Here is a 21,708-nt window from a genome sequence, read left to right on the forward strand (position 1 = left end):
AGTTTTTTTTTACTGTAAACACTAATGTTGGAAACTTGCATCATAATTCACTTATCCAGACTAACAAAATGCCTTAATTTATTACTGAGATAGAGTAGTATCATTAATTTCCAAAAATGTTTATTTGTGGCAGAGGCCTACTCAGTTGTATATTTGTATTCATACTTGGTTTCTCGAAGAGAGAACTTTTTCAAACACAGAACTTACCCCTCTGTTTTTGAGGCTCCAAAGGAGTTACAGCAGAGGGGAATATGGTTAGAAACTATTTTACATATAGAGGTTTAGTCTCTCCCCTTCTACATTGTCACTAGTACCCAGCATTGCTCAGACATCTCTAAATTTGGACCTGATCTTCAGTCAGAACCCCACATCCTGAAAAGCTCAACTCCAGATTACAGGCTTCTGCTAGCTTTGGGGCGTGCTTAATTTTTTTTTTTTTCACTTTTTATTTATATGCACTATCTGTTTGGTTTTAGCTCACTCTGTTGTCAGTGCTTTCTCTGCTGATCTCTACTGCCCATATAACTTGTCATTTGAAACTCAGCTCTGTCATCAGCATACAAACTGTTCGATTTACTTTATGCATTGTTTGCTGGTTCAATTATTAATTACTAAGTAGTTTAAAGACGTCCTTTGCTCATGTGGGTCTTTTCATCAGAGAATCTAAGCTTGGGAACTGCACAGCAAAAAGCCATTAGCACCCCTTGTTTGATGTTGCTTTTGCAGTCAGTAGAACAAGACTGATGAAATGTTATGTTTGGCCAAAATTTAAGTTTTCATTTGGAATTCAGTGTTGAGAGAATGGATTGTCAGTACCAATAAGTTTTCCTTTGCTTGGGATATAGGCATGTGGTAGTAATTAGCAATATAAGGTCTTTAGTTGAGCAACCAAGCATAGATTCTGGCAGCAAACATAATGAGAAACTACGGTTGTTCTATTCCTAACGTCAGAAAGTTTCTAGATAAAATTAAATGCATGTACAAAACGACAGCAGCTAAATTTTGTTGAAAGATGTAGTTTCAGCTCTTAAAATAGCAAATGTGTGTACTTTTTAACTTTCTCCAAAATAAATAAATACGTGGAATCTGCTTTGTAGCATTTATATATATGTTTATACATGTTGCTTCATGAACTATGTCTGTGGAATAACATGCTTCTATATGATTATTAAACATTTAGGTGGGAAGTTAAACTTAACATATGATTATGTATGTTTTGAGGATTGCACTACATCACTTTAATACTAAGGAGAGCCTTGCTGTAGAACTGTAACTATCGAAGCAGCTAGAATGTATGCATAAAAATTCTTTCTACAAACTCCGCTTACTAAAGAAGAGAAACAACCAACACACCAGCAAGTTTGATCTCACATTTCATTTTGCTTTTCAGCCAATAAAGTCCCCAAAGGACTCATAAACTATATAGGAATCATTTTGCACAATAAAGAAGCTTACTTCTTTCTTAGATGAGACACATACATACAGAGTTTGGAAACAGAAGTAGTTCGTAGGCAGTATGCAATTATCACTGGTTAAATTTACTAGATACTAGATAGTTTTGTTACAAAAGTCCACAAGGAATTTTAAATTTTAAATGTAATTTATAATCTCTGCTTTGTAATATACTCCTGTAGTGAGACTTCGACAGGTCTAGAAGACAGGAATTTTATTATAGTCCTTGACAAGTTTCACCTGTTAAATAAACAACAGTACTCACTGTTGCATATATATCAAAATGCATACTAATATATCTATACAAAATGTGACCGAGACCAAACATACACATTTAATGACAAGTAGGGTAATTACTTTGGCATAATTACAAACCTAGTGCAAAAAAAAATCAAGAAGTTACCAAAAAAAGTAACAATCCTTGTCTTGAATTTCAGATTTGTAAGCAATGAGATCTGCTCCATAGGTAATGAGATTACTGCTAAACAGCTGTTTTGCTACTGTTTACAGATCAGCTCATCAAAAGACTCTGTAATGTTTTTACTATGTGCCCTGATACACCAGAATCAGATGGTCAGTAGACAAGAAAAAAATAGTTGTCTTAGTTTAGTTATACTCAGAACAAGCAAACAATTGCTTCTTGCTATAGTTACCACTAAATACAAATGATTCAGAGAAAACTAGACTGTAGTTACAAAGACAGAAAATAGTTGATATTAAATATATATATATATAACTAAGATGTAACTGGGAAATAAAATTCAGGCATGAGAAGTAATCAGAACTGTAAAAAGTATCATTTTCTAGTACTGCTTAGAGGTATCTTAGGATAACAGTGATGTGGCTTCCAATATTTTCCACATGGAGTCCTACATAGTTTTTCTGTTCTTTCACATGAGCAATTCAGTTACTACTGTTTGTCCTTCCTGTGCGTTTCCCTGGATTAATTCTGTAGTACATGATTTTATGTTTTGGGAAATACTTTTTGCAAAGCAGGTATAGCACATAATATTATTTATATATTAGCCAACATTCTGCTGATTTCTGTAGAAGCAGGTAACAATGTAACTTAATTTCTCTGTAGAGCAGTTGGCATATTTTTATTATTAACAGACTAATAACTACCTGACAGAGTTTTTGTGACATTTAATGGAGTCAAGTTTATGCTTTCTGAAGATGAGAAATGCTTTTAAAATGCAAAGTAGACAAATTTATAATGAAGGTTAACTCTTATTAATTGCTTCATCACCAAGCATTATGTCATTACACAGAAAAATATCTGCAATATTATATAGAACATATATCACTAAAACATTGTGAAGCTTACTGGATCCCTACGAAATAACTAATGAAAGCATATACTTGAAAGAAGTTGTATTCAGGTAATTTCATAAAGTAAATTAGTGTCAAACTAGTATCATGATGAACAGATAAAGTAGTTTGTAATGACAAAATACTGGATACAAATACTGGAGATAAAAGCTAGATGTAATGTAGTTGGGTGGAGAACGAAAAAAATACGACCTTTTATTACAGTATTATAAAAAGTCTATAGATTAGATTAGAAAATAATAGAGAATTTTATATATATAAAAAGGGGAAGTATATGCTTTTTTGTTTGACATTTTTTTCATGTTACAAACTGAAATGGTATATAGCTTGAGAATTAATAATATTTTCTCTTAGCCATTTTTCTTAATAATTTTGAGACCAGCAGCTGGTTCCCTACACCCTGTCTACATTTAGCTCTTTTCTTTTTAAGGCTTTTGATTTGACTTACTCTGTTTGAGCTCTTTCTGTATCCTATCTGTAGAACTCATGAGTTCGTATTCAAGGGATCATTGTAAAGTGATATTTTTAAAGTGAAATACCATAGAAGGATCAAAAGGTATCTGCCATTCTATCACCATAGCTGATAGACTATTGTTTTTAGGCTGTAGCAATAAGCCTACAGGGTAGCTCACGCATGCATAGCTCTGGAAGGCTGGAAGAGGCAGTGATCACTTTGGCTTTGGATGATTCTCTGAAGTGCTCCAACTAACCTCTTAACTATAAAGTTCAGGCTTTAAGTCTTATGAGACAGGGGTTTTCTTCAATAAATTCTTGGGTTTGGATAAGTAGAATTCTGCTGTTGCACTCTTTTTGTGATATTTGGAACTTACACATTCAGTCCTAGCCAAAATAGGACTTACAAGATCATCTGTGTTATTTCTTTTAAGCAAAAACAAAAAAACCCAAGGTTTGTCTATTTATTTATTTATTTATAATGTTCATATTACTCAGGTCTGGTCTGAGATTTGGTTAAAGATCCAGATTTTTTTTTTACCTCTACTAATTTATAATTAACCTTTTATTCTGCATTTACTGATTTACTTGAGAATCAAGATTGTTCTTATTCAGTTGTTTCATTTCTGTATTCATGTGTTTGTATGATCAGACTGGATTTTAATTCTGTGAAATATTTTCCAGTTGAAGACATTAGCTTATTATAAATCAGCCTGCACAAAGCTCTAGAAACCATATGGAAAGAACATTTGTAAACTGATGGACTGAAAGAGAGACTGGTTAACTTAATGACTTTTTTCAGTCTTTCCTCTACATTGAATTACTGACTTTTAATTCCATGGACCAAATTTTTTGCCTTTTTCATGCAAAACTGCTGTCAAATCCAGTGGAAACTATGAGGGCAGCAAGCAGAACACAGGTTCACATGAATAGATACTGGGAGAGAGAGGGATTGTTATTATTTTATATACATGGATGTGTATATATAAACTGCTTGTCCCAATAGTAAATATTTATGCTAAACTTTGTTAAATTTTCAAAAGATTTTAAAAAAATGATCCAGAGGCATTGCTGTAGTTAATACATGATTAAAAATTGTATTTTAATGAAATCACAGTTCTTTACTGTATAAGCTATTAAAACCTCTTTTTTCTCTTCTCTCATGATCTGCTCTGCTTCCCAGAGATTTCTTCAGATTTCTTAAATTTACAAGCCATAAATTAGCAAATCATCAACATATCAACGGGAAGAATCATCTGTTAGAGATTCCTTCCAGAAGGAAACATGGGATTCAATAACTAAACTTCACAGAAAAATAAAAACTGTAGACAGATAGATATGGTAAACAGAAAGACAAACAGATAATTTAAGTTGACAAGCCATCTTGGACTCATTAGACATTTGAATTTGATTAAAAATTAAAAAAAAAATTTTTAAGGCTTATCCAGATACTTTGGCAAAGGTCCATTTGCTGCAGTAATGAGAGGCATAGCTCCAAAGAAAGTGACATTAGATTATTATATTAAATAATTTGATACAATATGTAAGATATTATTTTCCAGTGGGATGAGAATGTAATAAGAGAATGTGACATGGATTGCATTATGATCCCCAGGGGTGTCTCTATTTCCCATCTGCTAGCCATTCTTCTAATCCCCCTGTTTCAAATGAAGTCTCACTTAGTGATAAAGAAAATCTGATGAGTGTTAAATAGATTGACAGATACAACTAATAGGACAAACTTTTTTTTTTTTTCAATTTTGCATGCTTATTAAACTATATCCATTCTTATGAAAGCAAGAAAGGAAATGTGGGAAGTAACATGTAACGATATTATGACTTTTAAAAATGTGTATTCTAGGTCTCAAATCATGTTCCATTCCTACAATAAAAGCACTAATTTTATGTTTCTAGTTAAAATTGTAAAAATTTCAACTTTTCCTTCTCTCTGCCTAAACTTTAAAAAACTTTTGAGTTTGGCCTCAAAATAGCAGTTGTTGGTGTTCAAATTTTGACCCAAGAAAGACTGAATCTTGTTTATAAATCTGCTGATCTACCATATTCTACAAAATATACAGGCCATGACTTTAAGTGTGGACATTTCAGGGAGTGCAATGTGAGATTGCAGAAGTGGTGAATTGATGAGCAAGTTTTAGTGAATTATGACTTTTTGTTTTCACTCAGGTTTTGTTGCAGAAAATTAGTCATGACATTTTGCAGTGATTTCTATGAAAGAAATGCATTGGCTCTGGTCATGAATCAAATGCTCAAAAATCTTAAAGCCTTTGCTAATGCCGGCATTGCTTACAAAGGATTTAATGATTTTTTGACTCATTGGGCATTTAAAAATGCGTAAGGCAATTTGAAAATGAGTAATGATGGGAACATAGAAAGTAATTTATTTAAGGGAAAATATTTTCAATTGATTTCAAAAGTAATAACAGAGCATCTTGGGTGTGTGATATCTGCTGCACAGAATAGTACAAGAAGGAAGCCCGGGGTTTGGAAGGATTAGAACAGTATATTAAGGTCTGTTTGCAACTGAGATACTAATGCTAGAGATGTGGTTTACTCCTGCATTTTACTGTAGGCTTTCTAGCATGGACTCCTTGTGCATGCCATAGCATTTAGCAGTTTTTACTTCTATTTGTACAAAATTATTAACTTATTTCTTATGATGATATAGCTGTATTGTGTCTAAATGTTGTGGTATTTTTTATGAAAGCAGAAATAGTCTAGATAATATTACCATCAAGACTGAATGAAAGGATGAATATTCATCCTTTACTTAAATCTAGAGTGGAAGCCTCTTAAACTAATCCAGACCCTGGAAGAAACAAATCACTGTGCTTTCTTCTTATTATTGCAGTTTCAGAGGTATGCATCAAGCAAAGAATATTAACTTTTATTTCTTAACTTGCTTTATAGACAAGCATTCCACAATTCCTTAGATCATAAAAATGTAAGATAAACTCATTTAGCTGTAACTGAGCAAGAAAGTTGAAATAAACAAAGCAGCTCACAGTGAATCACTTATGATAGCATGGTACTGCAAACAGACTTAGATGGAAGCTCTAATATGCAGTTTAAACAAAGGAGTGTGCTATTTATCCAGGATTAAAGAATCTGAAATGCACTCTGTCAGCCTGTTCTCTAGTAGAAATCGCACTTAGATGGGCATAAAATATTTGAGGACCTGTGTAAGTGAATTCCTCTGTACTATTTCTATGCGCTTCAGAAACAATTTCTAATATTCAAAGGTTGCCAGTGACACGCCACCGATATTCATGGTGCAATACTGAAACCTGGATTTGTGTAAGTGCACTCGATATAGTTTCATAGCTGTAATAATTCACAATTAATTAGGGTCTTGTGTGTGACTGTATGTTTGTCACACATTACCAATTTTATGTTTAACAGAATTTGAAATTATTCCTTCTTGATTCTTAATTTTACATACTTATATTGATCACAAAGTAAATTAATATCTGCATCAGAGGTAACTTTCAAATGCCTGACATGAATGATTTCCCATTTATGTTAATCTGATGTATGATCCAGTGCTGTTCCACTGACCTGTACTGTATACCATATACTGAATGTAGCTCTTTGAGTGTTTTCTGGTATTAACAAATTCCTTTTTCTTTACTTACAACATAAGAGGGATTCCAAAGACCATGGAACCTATTGGAAAGAACAGATAGTTTCTCTCAGAATTAATCACAGCAGCTTCAGTACAGGCTGCACGAGTTCACTCTGGTTCCTAAATAGTTGGCAGCTGAACCTATCAGGTCAAATTTACAGAAATTGAATGTACCTCAGACATGTTCTCACATACTGCAATCACATCTCCACAGTGTAGTCATATTCTTTTATATATGTAATGTTGATACATATTTGAAAGTCAGTGCTTTTGGCTTCTCAGTAACTTCAACACTTTTGAAATTTTTAGTCCTTCAGGAGTAAAGAGAATAATGAAAATCTACTTTCTAACAAACAGCTGAAGGAGAACAAATGTTAAAATAAAGGTGCTGGGGTGTTACACACTTGACAGACAATTTGCTATATCCTTCAATATGTTTGACTTGTCTCCTTTGTACTAGAAGATTTCTAGAGCCCGATTTGAGAACCAGAGTGAGAAAATAGCTTACAGTTGATTTTTTTAAAAAAAATCATGTCTTGATTTCAGAGTATTTTGTGCTCTGTCTTCACAGATATGAATGACTAATACAAAAAGGCAAGTCTGGGAGTAACACTTTTTAGTTTCATACCTGCTAGAGTTATTTTTTTAAAAACCAACCTGGTATGTCTTTTTTTTTGGTCCAGAAGTGTCCGTTCTAGATGAGTTGTTCTCAGTCTTTGCTTTTGTCATATATGCAATACATAGGCAAGTTGTTTTTTTATGCTTAAAATATTGCAACATATTGTTCTGGCTCACTATATGCATTAGCTAAATAAGTGGTCCTTAGAGGATCATCCTTGGGTTCAAGTCTTCTGTGAAAAAAGAGAAAAACATGAAATCATGACTGTACAGCACCTATTACTTTATCTGTATTAATCTGAGAGGGGAGTTTATATTAAAATAAGGCATGTGTTTAACTGAATGAGACACACACATAAGCACATGCATAAAGTTTTCACTTAATTGAACTGAATTAATAGAATCTTGAGTTAGGTAAATCATAAAAAGCATAAGCAGCTAGAAATGTATTGTAAACTGGTATATTTAAAGAATGCATAACACTAATAAATAAACAAGAAGACCACATGTACAGTCTTTGTTGACATTTATTGACTTTTCTTAATGAGAAAAAGTGACTGAGACCCATCCTTTGTTGAGGAAAACCAGTTAGACTTTACAAGAACCTGTTTACTTCAACCACAGCAGCCTGCTACTGATATACAAAGAAAGAATTTAGATGGTCAATAGATGAAGGCATGATGAGAACACTAAGCAGAAAGACCATAGAGAGTTTTGAGCATGTGTATTTGATATAAATATTACAGTTTTATAGAGACATCTAGATCAATATGCGCCACACTTCATTTAGTTACTTGACAAGTGAACACCATGTATTCAACTGAATGCTGAATAGAATTTTGTATTTATTATCTTTGATTTATTATGACAGACTAGTTAGAGTGAGTTTTTTCAAGTTCTTTATACTTGTTCCAATAAAATGGATATAATTTCTTTCAAAATAAACAGGCAAAAGATTTGCCTTTCGTATTGTGTCCTCTGTTAGGAAGAACCATGCAAAGATCCTTTTTGAAGAATCCTATTCACAGTGGATCTGTTTTCATTTACAGTGCTATTTACATGGATTAAGTGTATGTTCTCAATTACCTCATGTCAGAATTCTAGATGTTTTAGCTTTTGCTTATTTCATTTTTTTCTTCCTGAAACTGTTTGTATCTGTGGTAGCTTTGGACCTTTTTTCACCATTTTTGTTTACTTTATAAGAAGCTAGTGTATTTTTAGCAAATGTATCATTATGTCAATACTTGATTGGAAAAAAATTAGGTACTGTAGAGAATTTCAACTATGTAGAAACAGTTGAAATCAACTATGTAGAACTGTACTAATTTTTCATATTTGGTCACTGTAATTAATTTTGAGAATGATAAGTACATATGGGAGAGAATGGATTAGTCTGGCTTTATTGGTTGATACAATATGGCTCCTGATAAGCTTTTGATTCTCTGTAAAATATTCTTTTTGCAGCATCACAATCATGTAATGTGGATTCCCATTGGTCTATTAAACTGGTTTCACCTCTGATACGTTACCAATGACAATTACTACTTAACAGAAACCTTAGTCCTCCTGAATATTTATCAGCAATAAAAATGTCTAAATTCCTGAATCGTGCTTTGCAGTATTGTAAGGGAATTTCTAAATTTGTTTTTTAAAGAAAAAAAAAAATTGAAATCGTAATAATTTAGCTGAATACTGTGTTACTCTTGAGGTCTTTCACAGACAAAAGCTTAATGCAGAGGTTAGACATTTCTGTTGACCCAAAATTATTAACACAGTATTTTCTTACCAACCAGCTCTAGCTGAAAGCAAAAGATATCCAGTATGTTGGCTTTACTTAAACTCTCAGTGTGTGGAAAAAAATGGCTGGTACATGGGAAAGGGAATGGTTATTGGAACAGAGGAAGTTATAAATCTTCAAATCATATACGGGACAGATTGGAACAATATAAGCTCTCCAAGTTTTCTTAAATAATGTACCTAATAACTCTCTCTGGGCAAGTAGGAAATCTGTTTTCAATTTCTTCTACTTCTAAGCAAAAATATAATTTATGTTAAAAGGAGATTTTTTGGTGGGAGTTTTCAACCAAAAATTAATGCAAATATCTCATCGGAAAACATTGTTTGAAAAACAGGAGGTTTTGTTGCAATCACTGCTCAGGACACTGACTTGCACTATATAAGAACAGCAAAGAAGAGAAGAATAGGTCATGTCCAGCCCCAAATCAGACTGCTTAAAATGAAACCATGGTGCAGATGCCTTCTAACACTTCCAAAAGAATTGGTCCTGATGCTCAAATGAAAGAGTATTTGACATCCAAATGTTTTCTTTTCACTGGAGCAGATTGTTGTGAAACCCTACTGAATAAGAATTATAACAGGATTGAATTATTGTACCAAATGCATCTGCTTTTAGCGGGAGGTTTTTGGAGTAGGTAACCTCTGGAGGTATTTTCCAACCTGAATTATCTTGTGATCTTATAATCCTATGAAAATTTATTCTGCAATAGAGTAATTTGGGTTGCACACTCTATCTGGCTTGTAGTTCGTCTCTTCAGCTTACCCATATTTTTAAAATGTGGACTCTAATTAATGACAGAAAAGAACCCATATGAAGTGAAATCTCCCAGGAAGGAAGTAAATTTTCTGCACAGGAATGCAGTGTAGCACAAGAGCATTCAGGAAGAGAACCTGCTAAAGCTAACAGCGCAGGATCTGTACAAAGCAGTTGCCTACAAAAAGGAATTATTTCTATTCTGCATCAACTATGCAAATGGAAAGTTCAATTTCTTAATTAGTAATAGATGGAAACATTTGAAGAAAATAATACCCATAGTTTAAAATTAGTCATCTTAGAAAATGTTCACAGACAGTATAAGGAATCCAAATGAATATTTTTAGCTGCTATTTATAATTTTCTTGGGCCTTTGCAGTTTTTTGATGCTAGATGGGTTTACACTCAAGAAAAGTGCGGAATACCACTAGACAGCTAGAACTTCCCAATATGTTAGTGTAATGTCGTGTATTAAACACAGTCTGTTCAGAATTTAGATCTAGTAAACTACTCAGGTTTTAAACATCTCTTCAGAATCTGAACTTTCTTGAGGTTTTCCATTTACATTTATATATTAGATGGAGTTTCATCCATTTGGTGGGGAGTGAAGCTTAGTGCTTGAAATCATATTTTACCCTTCTGTGTTGAAGGTTATTATCCTGACCTAACTGTGAGTGCAATAACACATGCACACAGTGCTGGCAGCTCAGGCAATTGACCACTTGGGAAACTGAGGAAGAGTGCTTCTGAAGGGGGGAATATAGGCATGGTTTTATCCAGTACAGAGGCTGCTGCAAATTCTGCCAAGCTGCAAAGATCCCAGAGGAAACCTCTTAAGGACACCTTGCACCAAAAAAGGATGAGCTCATATATTTTATGTCTTGTTTTCTGATATTGTGCTTTACCACCTCATAAAACAGGAAAGCTTTAACACAGGGATTTTTGTGTTTTTAAGTGTTTACAGTCTGAGAACTCAGTGCCCTGTACATCTACTACACCAAAAACTTAGGTTAAAATTGAGCAAAATTTTACTGAAGCTAAAGCAGACACTCTGGATAGCTAGTTCAGCAATAGAAGTTCATAGTATTGAGTCCTATGTTAAATACAAACCAGCACAATTAGAGTCTCATATAAACATATATTCCTTGCCCGTTAAAAAGAAAGAAACCATTGAAGTTTTTGACTGCTGCTATTTCTAAAATTACATCTGAGTCCTGGTGATGTCACTACGAACTCATGCAATGAGTGTTTGAGTTTATCATATATCTACATAAAGCTTTAAAACTCTGTGCTACGCTATTTAAAAAAGTGGTAATAGTAGAACAATATTATAAGGTGTGCTGGACTGGTACAATAGTTTATTGTGTTTTGCTTTTCTAGTGACCATCTGAACCACTGCAAAAGTAACAGTACATGATGGTGATATTCACTTGCATGATGCATATTACTGATTTATTCTTTATTCTGCATAATTATCCCTTTTCCAATAAGTTCTATGCACTTTTCACACACATTTCATCAAGCATCAAACTATGAAGCAAGAACAGACTCCTATTATAGCCCATTACATAAGTAATCATTGCTGCCACCTATTTGTTGTTGTTTCCAGCTAATGGGGTTTCTACGTTATTGAGTTTTCCACAGAACAATTATGAAGTAGGTGAGACTTGGACAGTCTGCTTCTTACCCTTGGAATTACTTTGCTTCACATTTGGCAGTTCAACTGCCAAATAAGTTTGCGAAGTTGTGTGTTTGTAGCGTTTGTGCATAGACTATATGACTGTAATGAAGTTGACTTTCTGTTAGTTCAGCAATTGTATCTATACCACCTTGTCCCTCTTCCTGACCTCTGTGAGCAATGTGGTAATTGGAAATGTTAGCAATAGGTATATCAAAATCACCATCTGTCATAAACCCATGACAGTAATGGAAGCTGGGGTTGAGTTTATTCCATGAAGGAAGTTGTGAGACGATGCAGGATATTCTAATCACAAATGTTTAGACTGTGCTTTACAATAATAAAGGAGCAAAGATCCTTTAAGTCAGGAAGAGTGCAATTTCCTAGGCCTTTTCTTCAGCCTCTCAGAATTTAAGATGTAGAATTCAAGAATGTGTATGTAGGTATATAGTGTGCTTCCATCTTACATGGTCAGATACATCTATTAATGGAAACGTGGAGCAGTAGAAACCTTTGTGACATCACGGTCCATGCAAACTTTGATTTTCTAAGCAATCTATTGCAATGGTGCATAAATAATGATATCTTATTGTAAAGTACTCTCCTTGTAGGAGTTATGGTAGGAAAAAGATTTATTTTTTACTGCTTATGGCGTATAATTGGCGAGCTTTGCACTGCCTTCATTGGCATAAGTGTCTGCTTTCAACCATGGAAAAATATCGAATCATTTTAGGGAGATTTGCTGTCTCATTATGTCATAAACCAAAAATTTAAACAGTAAATCTCAGTAGGTGAGGAAAGATGTGGAGAAAGATGTGTAAAATAAAGAAATATGACTTTGAAAGGGACTGGTTAATACAGTGTATAAAGATATGTATAAATGATGCCACTTATTGTTAAATGTGTAATACAACTTGGCCAAATGATTCGTTAATAGTAGTCTTTGCAAGTGAGAGTGTATGTGTATTTGCAATTGCAAAGCACCGTTTGGAATTTATGTTTTCCTTCTCCGACTTCATGGAATAGGATCTAGAGAAACATCAAGGAAGAGACTAATACTCTTTTTTGGCCAATAAATTATAATTTTCTTCTTTGCTTTCTTGCTTGCTTGTTTTATCTTCTTTGCAAGATTAACTCTGATTTTTCTGTAACAGGCACATAGTTGTCTGTGGTCACATAACACTTGAAAGTGTGTCCAACTTCCTGAAGGACTTCCTGCACAAGGATAGGGATGATGTCAACGTAGAAATCGTCTTTCTGCATAAGTGAGTAATCTTTCAAGATTAGTCTTATAATCTGTTACTAAAACTCATTAAGTTAGGCCGTATCTTTTTTGGGAAGATAGGGGATCTTTCAAGCTCCAAATAACCATAAAATGAATGTTTGCAATTACTTTTGTTAACAATGTATTTTGAAAAAAGTTGTTTTCTACAATTGTTTTATAACCCATTGCTAAGTATATAGGTGTTTCAAGCAGGCTTCAGACCCAATCATGTCAATTGTGGGGTAGATAGCTAAACACATAGTTGAAGTGGGAATGGAATTATGAAATAAAAAATATTGAAATACTAATAAATAGATGTGAGAATTTTTTTTAGTGGCAAATATTTCTAGTGAAACTACTGAAATGGGTAAAATCAGTAAAATCAGTGAAAAATACTCATTGTCATATGAGTATGTCATATGAACTTTTGCTATCTGAAAACACATTTTCACCTTTGATTTCACTAGGAAAAAATGTTTATTTCATATTGCAAACTGTTAATAAAAAGAAAGATGTAGGTGCAGATGTAGTTTTACTATAAATGTGATACAATATTTTACAGCTATAGTGAAGATAGAAAATATATGCTTGTCATGGTGATAACTAGTACTGCTCTTTTACCCGTATATACATACCTACACACACATAATCTCTTGCATTTTTCTGATGTGGGACTTGGAAAGGTGTCTTAAGGGGGTTGCTGTTTGTTGCAGGCTCTGCATTACATGTAATACAGCACCAAATAGGTATGCCTATGGGAGAAGCTGCTAGGAATAGCCATGTGCTAGAGAGAGAGAGACAGCATGAAAGGTCTTTTCTGCTCCGAAATGGCATCTGTTTAGAAGTGTTGCAAGCTATGAATGAGTAATATTTTTGCATTTAGCAGCAAGTTCTGTGCTTTTCTTCTTGTCAAAGAAAAAGATTAAAAAGTTAAATAATCATTTATGATGATTCAACAAAGGAAGCTGAAAAACTAAGCATCGGCAGAACTTACACATTTTGTTTATCTAGTCCTTTCAAACTGAACTAAAGATGATATCCTCAAGTAACTGCATTGTTTGCTTGCTTGTTTCCCCTCTCTAAGTAATAATAAGAATTGACTGGCAGAGGAAAGCAGAGATCCAGAATTCCACAGTGAAAATATATGGTGATAGGAATCGGGAAACTGTATATGTACATGGAGGGAGTTTAGCACCTGGCTACTTGTTTGTGCCTGCTTTCTTTCGTACCTTCACAGACAAGTGTTTGCATGTATCTGTTTTATTTTCTTACTACATTTAGCATCCAGCATGACAAAGATCTCATGCACTTACTATGTAGCTATTAAATCCCTTCTGTTTTAATGAGTGGCATCAGAAAAGGTATTTGCAAGGCTGGTGCCACATTATATAATAGATTGTGATCCATTTACTTTTTTTTTTGTTGATGGCAAAATGAAATAAGACAGAAAGTCACAGCATAATTATGTTTGTTTTAATTGTAGCTCATACAGGCCACAGGGTGCCTATAGGGTTCCTTTTGCAGCTTTTAGTGATTTTGTCTTAAGCTCTTCTATTTGATGCAATCAGCTGTTTTGAGAATGGTGGGGACATGCAGAGGGTGATTGTCTTACTAGACAATTTCTGTGGAGAATGCTGTGTGAGCATGTTTTCAAATGTTTGCATCAATTCTTCTGGATTCACGTCTGTGAGAAACTGACAAATGATGCCCGTGCAGAGTAGCACAATGAAGTGGGCCAGAAGCTCTGTAGACAGAAGTAAGGAAGTGAAAGCAGTATAGTATTTGTCTTTTAAGTACTGCCCACTGTTTCCACACCACAGCAAAAGCATCAGCAGAAGTCTGAATACCTAAAATAAATAAATGGGTTGGTTTATAAATGAAGGAAATGGAGCAGTTATGGAACCTGACTTGTCATTTGCTCTTGTGTTTTCTTCCTCTTCCCAATGCAGTATCTCCCCTAACCTTGAGCTGGAAGCTCTTTTTAAACGACACTTCACTCAGGTGGAATTTTATCAGGGTTCAGTCCTTAATCCCCATGACCTGGCGAGAGTTAAGGTAACAGCTCTGTTGTTCTGTTCTCCTGCTAATTGACTTGTTTTAAAGTACTCATGGCATTATTTGGAAAAAAACAGTAAAGCTCATCTTCATGTAACCTCAAAAGACTGTTTTTCCATCTTTATTAGCTGGCCTAACAAATTATAACATCTGTCCTTATAAACCTTGTTTTCCCTGTATCTTTAGATCTTCAAAGCTACAGTAACACTGTGACTTAAGATACATTGTCTGCCATTCCACTGAACTCTTTATGAATTTTTCACTGGGGTTTAGTTCAAGAGTCTATTTTACATTAATGTTTGATATAATAGAACATTGTCTTACAGTAATTGCTTAAAATGCTATTGTCTTACCTTCATCAGAACGATTAGAAAATAATTTTTCACCTGTCAAACCCTTTTTCTATTGTCTAGAATCCTGGAAAAAAAATACAATTTAAGATTTTTGGTAGCTAAAATGAGATGGTTTTATTGTCTAGAATTCTCTACGGTAAATTATTTTGTACTCTTAAAGCAAAGCATGAAGCTTAAATGAAAAAAAAAAAAGATGGCAAGCTGTCAGATACAGCATTAACTGTTTTATGTTTCTTTTTCTTTTTCTTTTTTTTTTTTTAATGGAATGTAAACCAGCTACTTAAGCCACAAATATTTTAGTGCAATGTTAACACTTTCTGGAGTATTAATTACGTCTTTTGTCCATTTTGGCTGCAGAAGTTGCTTAACTTTTTGTAGCCCAACACACACTGTTTCAGTTCATCAGAACAAAATGTTCTAAGTATGACCATAAAATTGTGTGTTGGTATTTTGTGTTCTGTATTCCACCCTTCTTTGTGTTGGTATTTGGTTGTATACACTGTAAAATGCTTTTGTCATCTGCTTTGAGTTAAATAGAGCTAAGGTTTGTGTGAACATAGAGGTCCTGTGAACCAATCAGTTCTCCTCCTCATGCTTTCTAAAACTGGTGCTCAGATTCTAAATCCTAAGTTCAGCTGCCTCTTCCTGTCTCTAATAGGAAGGTACTTAAATTCCCAAACAAAGCTGCAGGACTTGTGGGAGCACTGTACTGATATAACAGGAACTTCCTGTGGATTTAGGGGTCTAAATTTCAGTATCTGGTTACAAAAGATATGTCCATTAACACCTTCATGCCTCAGCTGATACAACGTAAGAGTCAATAATTGAACTACTGACCTGGTCTGAGCATCATAAGCAAGTTTCAAGAAATTGTTATGTGTGTATGAGAGCTGTTATCATCATTCACATTAACTCACATTAGCCTTGTAATGTTTCTGATTAGCAGTATTAAGAACTGACATTCACACTCATGATGGCCATGTTGGATTCCCTAATACTTAGTGATGAAAGAAGAGCTGGAAAGAGAGGTTGCTATTTATGTTTGCTTTTTCTTTGGTGTCTCAGATAGAGTCAGCAGATGCGTGCCTAATCCTTGCCAATAAATACTGCGCTGACCCAGATGCTGAAGATGCCTCCAATATTATGAGGTAAACTCATCAGTTTTTAATAGGTTTTTGGTTCTTAACTCCAATTAGCTAACCTCGGGTGTCTACATAGGCTATAGCCACACAGAGCTTTATTGCGGATCTGTTGTACTTGAAGAACATTGCAGGATTTTTTTTTAGGGGACAAATTACAAGATTGTCTCAAAAGTTCAGAGATGAGGATACCCTAAATTCCTGCCTAAACTGTTTTAATTTAGCTGCTTTAGAAAGAGTGTGTCAGAAGAGACACTTGGAGCACAAGCTTTGGTACTCTTAGTCATTTTTCAGGACCTAGGGTTTAAGTATTCATAGCTGAATGCAGTCCCAACAGAAATGAGAGGAAAAGGAACGCAGTTATGTTGTTGCAACAATATGTTACATGAGTGCATGTACTGCATGGGCTGATGTTAACGATGGGACAGGAGGACCCTTAGTCACTTCATATCTCATTGCTCCTTTGTATATCTGCTTCTACAAGTAATTACGCTGCTTGGGGGAAAACAAGGTATACACTTTATGATGGTAACGATACAGTGGTCTCCTACCTCCATCCTCCTTTTTTACACTGAAGACCAAACGTTGCTTATTTTGATTGACAAGGCACTCACCACATTAAAGATCACCAGATCTTTTCCTGCTTTCTTTCTCATGTCCTCTGAAGGAAGATGAAATAGTCAGTCAGTAGATGGCAGCTAGAGTTACAAAAAAGCTAAGTCATTCCATTTTTTGTGTTTTGTTCATATAACCCTAGTTTTAATGAGACCAGTCTCTCCTTTTTAAAATTAAAATGTCAATGATTTGTTACAAATTCTCTAACACAGAATTGGGCAGTGTTATGAACCAATTTTACTGGCCTGTCAGATGTTTGCATGCTGTGAATTGAAGGAAGGGGAGAAAAAAAAAAAATTAATAAAATTACTCCTCTGGAAGAAGTTCACTGGGTGGAAGAGATCTGGCTGTCTGTGGAAGGTGCAGGGCTTAAATATGCCTAATTTCATTTTCCAAACATGCTTTTGAGTTTCAGTGCAAGAAACTTTATTTTGACATTAATTGCATAAATACATTACAAATCTTCCAGTTGCAGATTAGTGTATTCTTAATAGATTTAATACATTTAATATAATAAAATGCCAAAAGTATTATTTTGAGAGTGGAATTCTCTTGTGTTTTCTCACATTTAAATGAATTTAATTCAACAAAATTGAATGTTTAATTAAATAATTCTGTAAGAAATGGAAAATTAGAAGGATGACTTGTTTTCTCCTGCCAAAAGATAACATAAATTAAAATCATGCATACAACTTTTTTTTATCTGTTTCATGCTATAGCTCTGATATGCTTCAAGGCGCAAGCCAGACCAGCATTACTTCCTACAAAACACCAATGTAAATAGTTATGGCATTCAGAGTCTTATGAGACTGGTGATTCCATAATAATTCAGATTATCTTTTGTTTTGATTGTTTTATCTTCTTTTTCTACCTTTTGTTTGTATATACAGAACTGACTTTTTTGGCCTGTTTCTCTCTTTAATTTTGCTCAATTCTTTTTTAATTTTTAAATTGTATGTTCCTCTCTTCATAACATGTTATCAATCCACTCATTTTTCAAACAGTTTTATTTCCAGCCACTTTTAATCTGTACACAGTTGAGTATATCTTAGGCTCATTAAATAATTAAGTATGCAGTCAAGCTGCAGATTATGGAAGTAGCCCATATTTCATAAATTCAGAGTTCAAATATCAGTTTCAATAATGAGCTTTGGAATAATACATAAAAATTAAGATGAATTTGCATGTGGATTTATGTCAAACAAAATCATTATTCAAGGTGTTTAAATATGATGAATGTCTAGCAACTGTAAATAATATGTGGTGGGGCAGAAAGGAAGCAATTCTTTTCAGACATTTATCATTGGAAAACGTGATCTATTATGTTGATTCAAAGACATGAAGATAATCACTGAAGATGACATAATAATTGTAAGCGTATTATTTGCTTAAGAGAATGAGTACAGTGTCTGAACAGAGCTGCTAAAACAAGTCTCTCTTTCTGCAAATTCCATAAAAGTAAACCCTTCAACTGAATAATTCCTGAAGCTTGTTGTTCTCTAGTATTAGCTGATGGTTATTAACTGAATTTGACTAGATGTAAATATTGCATAGGTCTAACTTCAATCGGTATGCTTTACAGACAGATGAATGAGGGTACAGTTTGAATTGTAGGCCTTGACAACACAGTAAACTAAAGGTATTGAGATACATTATCCAAATATCCCACCAGCTAAAAGTTATTTTGTTTTTTCTTTTATTTTTTAGAGTTATTTCAATAAAGAATTATCATCCGAAGATAAGAATTATCACTCAGATGTTGCAGTATCACAATAAGGTAACGTGGCAACCAACAGTGTCTCTCCCGAGTTTTTTTCTAGATTGCATTCACTCATACACAATTTTTCTATTCCACTAATAGTATTTTTCTTTCCAAACAAAAACATCCTAATAAGCCTTGTCATGTAATCCAGTTATAAGGTAATTCAGTTTTATTTATATATGCAAGGGACCTTATCAAAATCCTCTGACATTTATTAATTGCCTAGGGTCTAATTCTCAAACTACAATGTTCATAGTTGCTATTGATTCCAGATGAGCTTTTAACCACTCAGCTTCTGTAAGTTTTGCTCATGTTATTACACTAGAGCTATCCAAGATGAATTGGTGGCCTCTAGGCAAGTCATCTGAAGTCAGTTCTTTGTGGATACTTAAAAAAAAATGCATAGAATTATTGTCTTATTGGAGATTTGTCGTGATTTTGTGTTTCTTGCATGACAATGTAGACCTGAAATTGTCAAGTAGCAGGTACAAAATAAATATAAGTAAGTGTTTTTTCATAGAAAACATAATTTAGTTGTGGAATTTGTTCCTAAAAATATTGTGGAGATCAAAATTATAAATCCGCTTTGGAAAGGGTAAATCCCTGGCCTTTAAACACAGTGAAGTCAATTCATTCAATCCTGAGGTGAGGAAGTCCATAAACTGCTGATTAACAGGACTAGGAAGAATATATCAGAGGACAGACTACTCATATGTGACCCACTTCTTTTATTATTTCTAAAAGCATCAACCACTGCCCAGTGTTGGAGAAAAAGCTTGGCTGGGTAGACCTTCATTCAATGAAATACGATAATCCTGGTACTCAGAAGGTTTGATTGCTAACAACTTCTTATACCTGTAACCTTTGGCTAGAACAAAAGCAATTACTGTTGCTTGTGATGTCCTCTTCCTGTACATGAATGGAAGGAGCCTGTCTTTTTATAGAATAAAAGCAAGGTGTTTCTCTGCTTTAAACAGGTTCAGAGGGGAAGATCTTTTAAATACTGTATTTTTCCTTTGTATTTCCAATGAATGTGTCTTCAAGAATAGCTTTTATCAAAGCGCTGAACTGTAATATTAATTTATGAAGGGAAACAAGCATGAAGGCCTCTATGTTTCCTTATGTCTATGCATTTCTATAAGGCAGATGGAAGAGAGAATCAGATAGAGTTATGCCAATAACTGAACAATATTAATACCTATCTAACTGACCAGTGTCAATACTGGATGTCTGTCTTGATCAGCTGTTTTCTTTAGTCTGTCCTTATAATTATCAGTCTTAGGAAAAAGTTCAGATTTTCACTGAGTGCTATCCTTCAGGGTAGAAGGAATGAAATAGAAAAGACAGAAGATGTTGTATACCTTATTCAATTATAGTGTCTTCTAAAGGTTGCAGCTTCACACAAGTTGTAATCTAAGTTATATTAGGTTCCTGTATATTATGTATGTGCCGTATCAGTTTGAGAGTATCTCAAAGTGCTGTAAAAGGAATACACAGAAGGGAATGAAAACTTTACAATATTCTGTGGTTTGTTCAGGTGTGAGGCAGACTGTCACAGCCAGAATATGGCTTGAGAAATGTAAGATTTTGTCTATAATAGGTAAGATTGGAACATTTCTTAGCATAGAGTTAGCAACTCTAAAATACTTGGAGTGCTTCTGCCTACTCAGAAAAAGTCAAGCCAGTAACAAAGAAAATCATTCAGTGCTATCTCTTTCAATACTCTACTGTATTTGAGGAAGTATTTCTGGTTCTTCACCAGTGGGGTTTTTTTGTTTGTTTGTTTGCTTTCCAGGCTCATCTGCTAAATATCCCAAGCTGGAACTGGAAAGAAGGGGATGATGCAATCTGTCTTGCTGAGCTCAAGCTGGGTTTCATAGCCCAGAGCTGCCTGGCACCAGGCCTTTCAACAATGTTAGCCAACCTCTTCTCTATGAGGTCATTCATAAAGGTAATGTCTTGTCTCATTAGAATGTATTAGTCTGCAATTCATTTTGTCAGAGAGCTGGGTAAAGAACATGGCTCAAATATGAAACAGATAGGAACACATTAACAGATTTTGTAAGACAAAAAAAACCAGCGCACACTTACATGAAAAAGTTCTCTGCTGCAAATTGGGCAATAAGCCAGGTTCTGTCAAGTTATGTTTTTATTTTTATTCAGCAAGTGTTTGGCCTTCAATGATTGTTCAAAGCATCATCCATTTCTAGGGAGATATTTCTGGTGTTTTGTGTTTTGCTTTGTTTTAGACAAAACACATGTTTATCTATGAGAAAAGCCCCTGCTGCTAAAACAAAAATATGATTTATATATGTCCCATATAGCAACAAAGTGTCCAGAAAAAAGGACTGATCATTTTCGTCTTTTACATCAAATGGCTAGTGGACCTCTGACTGTGAGAGTAAATAAGGAACAGGTGTTGGAACTGAAGCCTGAACTTCCTACAACGTGATTCGTGTATTTGTTTCTCCTCAGTCAAAGAGCTCTTTCAGACTTACATGGCAAAATTTTAACCCACTTATTCCTAGACTTCTATGGCAGCTGTACTAGTCCACTGGACCAAGGCCGTGCTTGCAGCAATGAGTGCTTCCTTCCTTGTGCCTTTCTGGGACACTGATTCCAAACATTAGGGATGGTCGGTTTCCAATCCCATGAGTGTTATTAATGGGACGGGAAACACTGGAGTGCAAGGTAGGCCATGGCTGACTTCAAGTCCATTGTGCAAGTAAGCAAAAAAAAAAAGCCTAATGTCCTCAGGTGAGAAAGCCAGGACTGTTCTCATGGAGTTATAAA

At 34.4% G+C, this 21,708-nt stretch overlaps 1 protein-coding gene across 13 annotated transcripts in view; it reads left to right on the forward strand.

Moving 5' to 3' along the window:
• Positions 1 to 21,708, forward strand: part of KCNMA1 (potassium calcium-activated channel subfamily M alpha 1) — a 526,598-nt gene that overhangs the window by 360,021 nt on the left and 144,869 nt on the right. For all 13 annotated transcript variants that reach the window (XM_072871308.1, XM_072871302.1, XM_072871307.1 and 10 more), the window contains 5 exons: positions 12,882 to 12,992; positions 14,941 to 15,046; positions 16,465 to 16,547; positions 18,861 to 18,930; positions 20,711 to 20,866. In XM_072871308.1, coding sequence (XP_072727409.1) covers positions 12,882 to 12,992; positions 14,941 to 15,046; positions 16,465 to 16,547; positions 18,861 to 18,930; positions 20,711 to 20,866 — 526 coding nt within the window. The remainder of the gene's footprint in view (positions 1 to 12,881; positions 12,993 to 14,940; positions 15,047 to 16,464; positions 16,548 to 18,860; positions 18,931 to 20,710; positions 20,867 to 21,708) is intronic.

This window comes from Ciconia boyciana, chromosome 8 (genome assembly GCF_034638445.1).
Source record: "Ciconia boyciana chromosome 8, ASM3463844v1, whole genome shotgun sequence".
NCBI lineage: Eukaryota > Metazoa > Chordata > Aves > Ciconiiformes > Ciconiidae > Ciconia > Ciconia boyciana.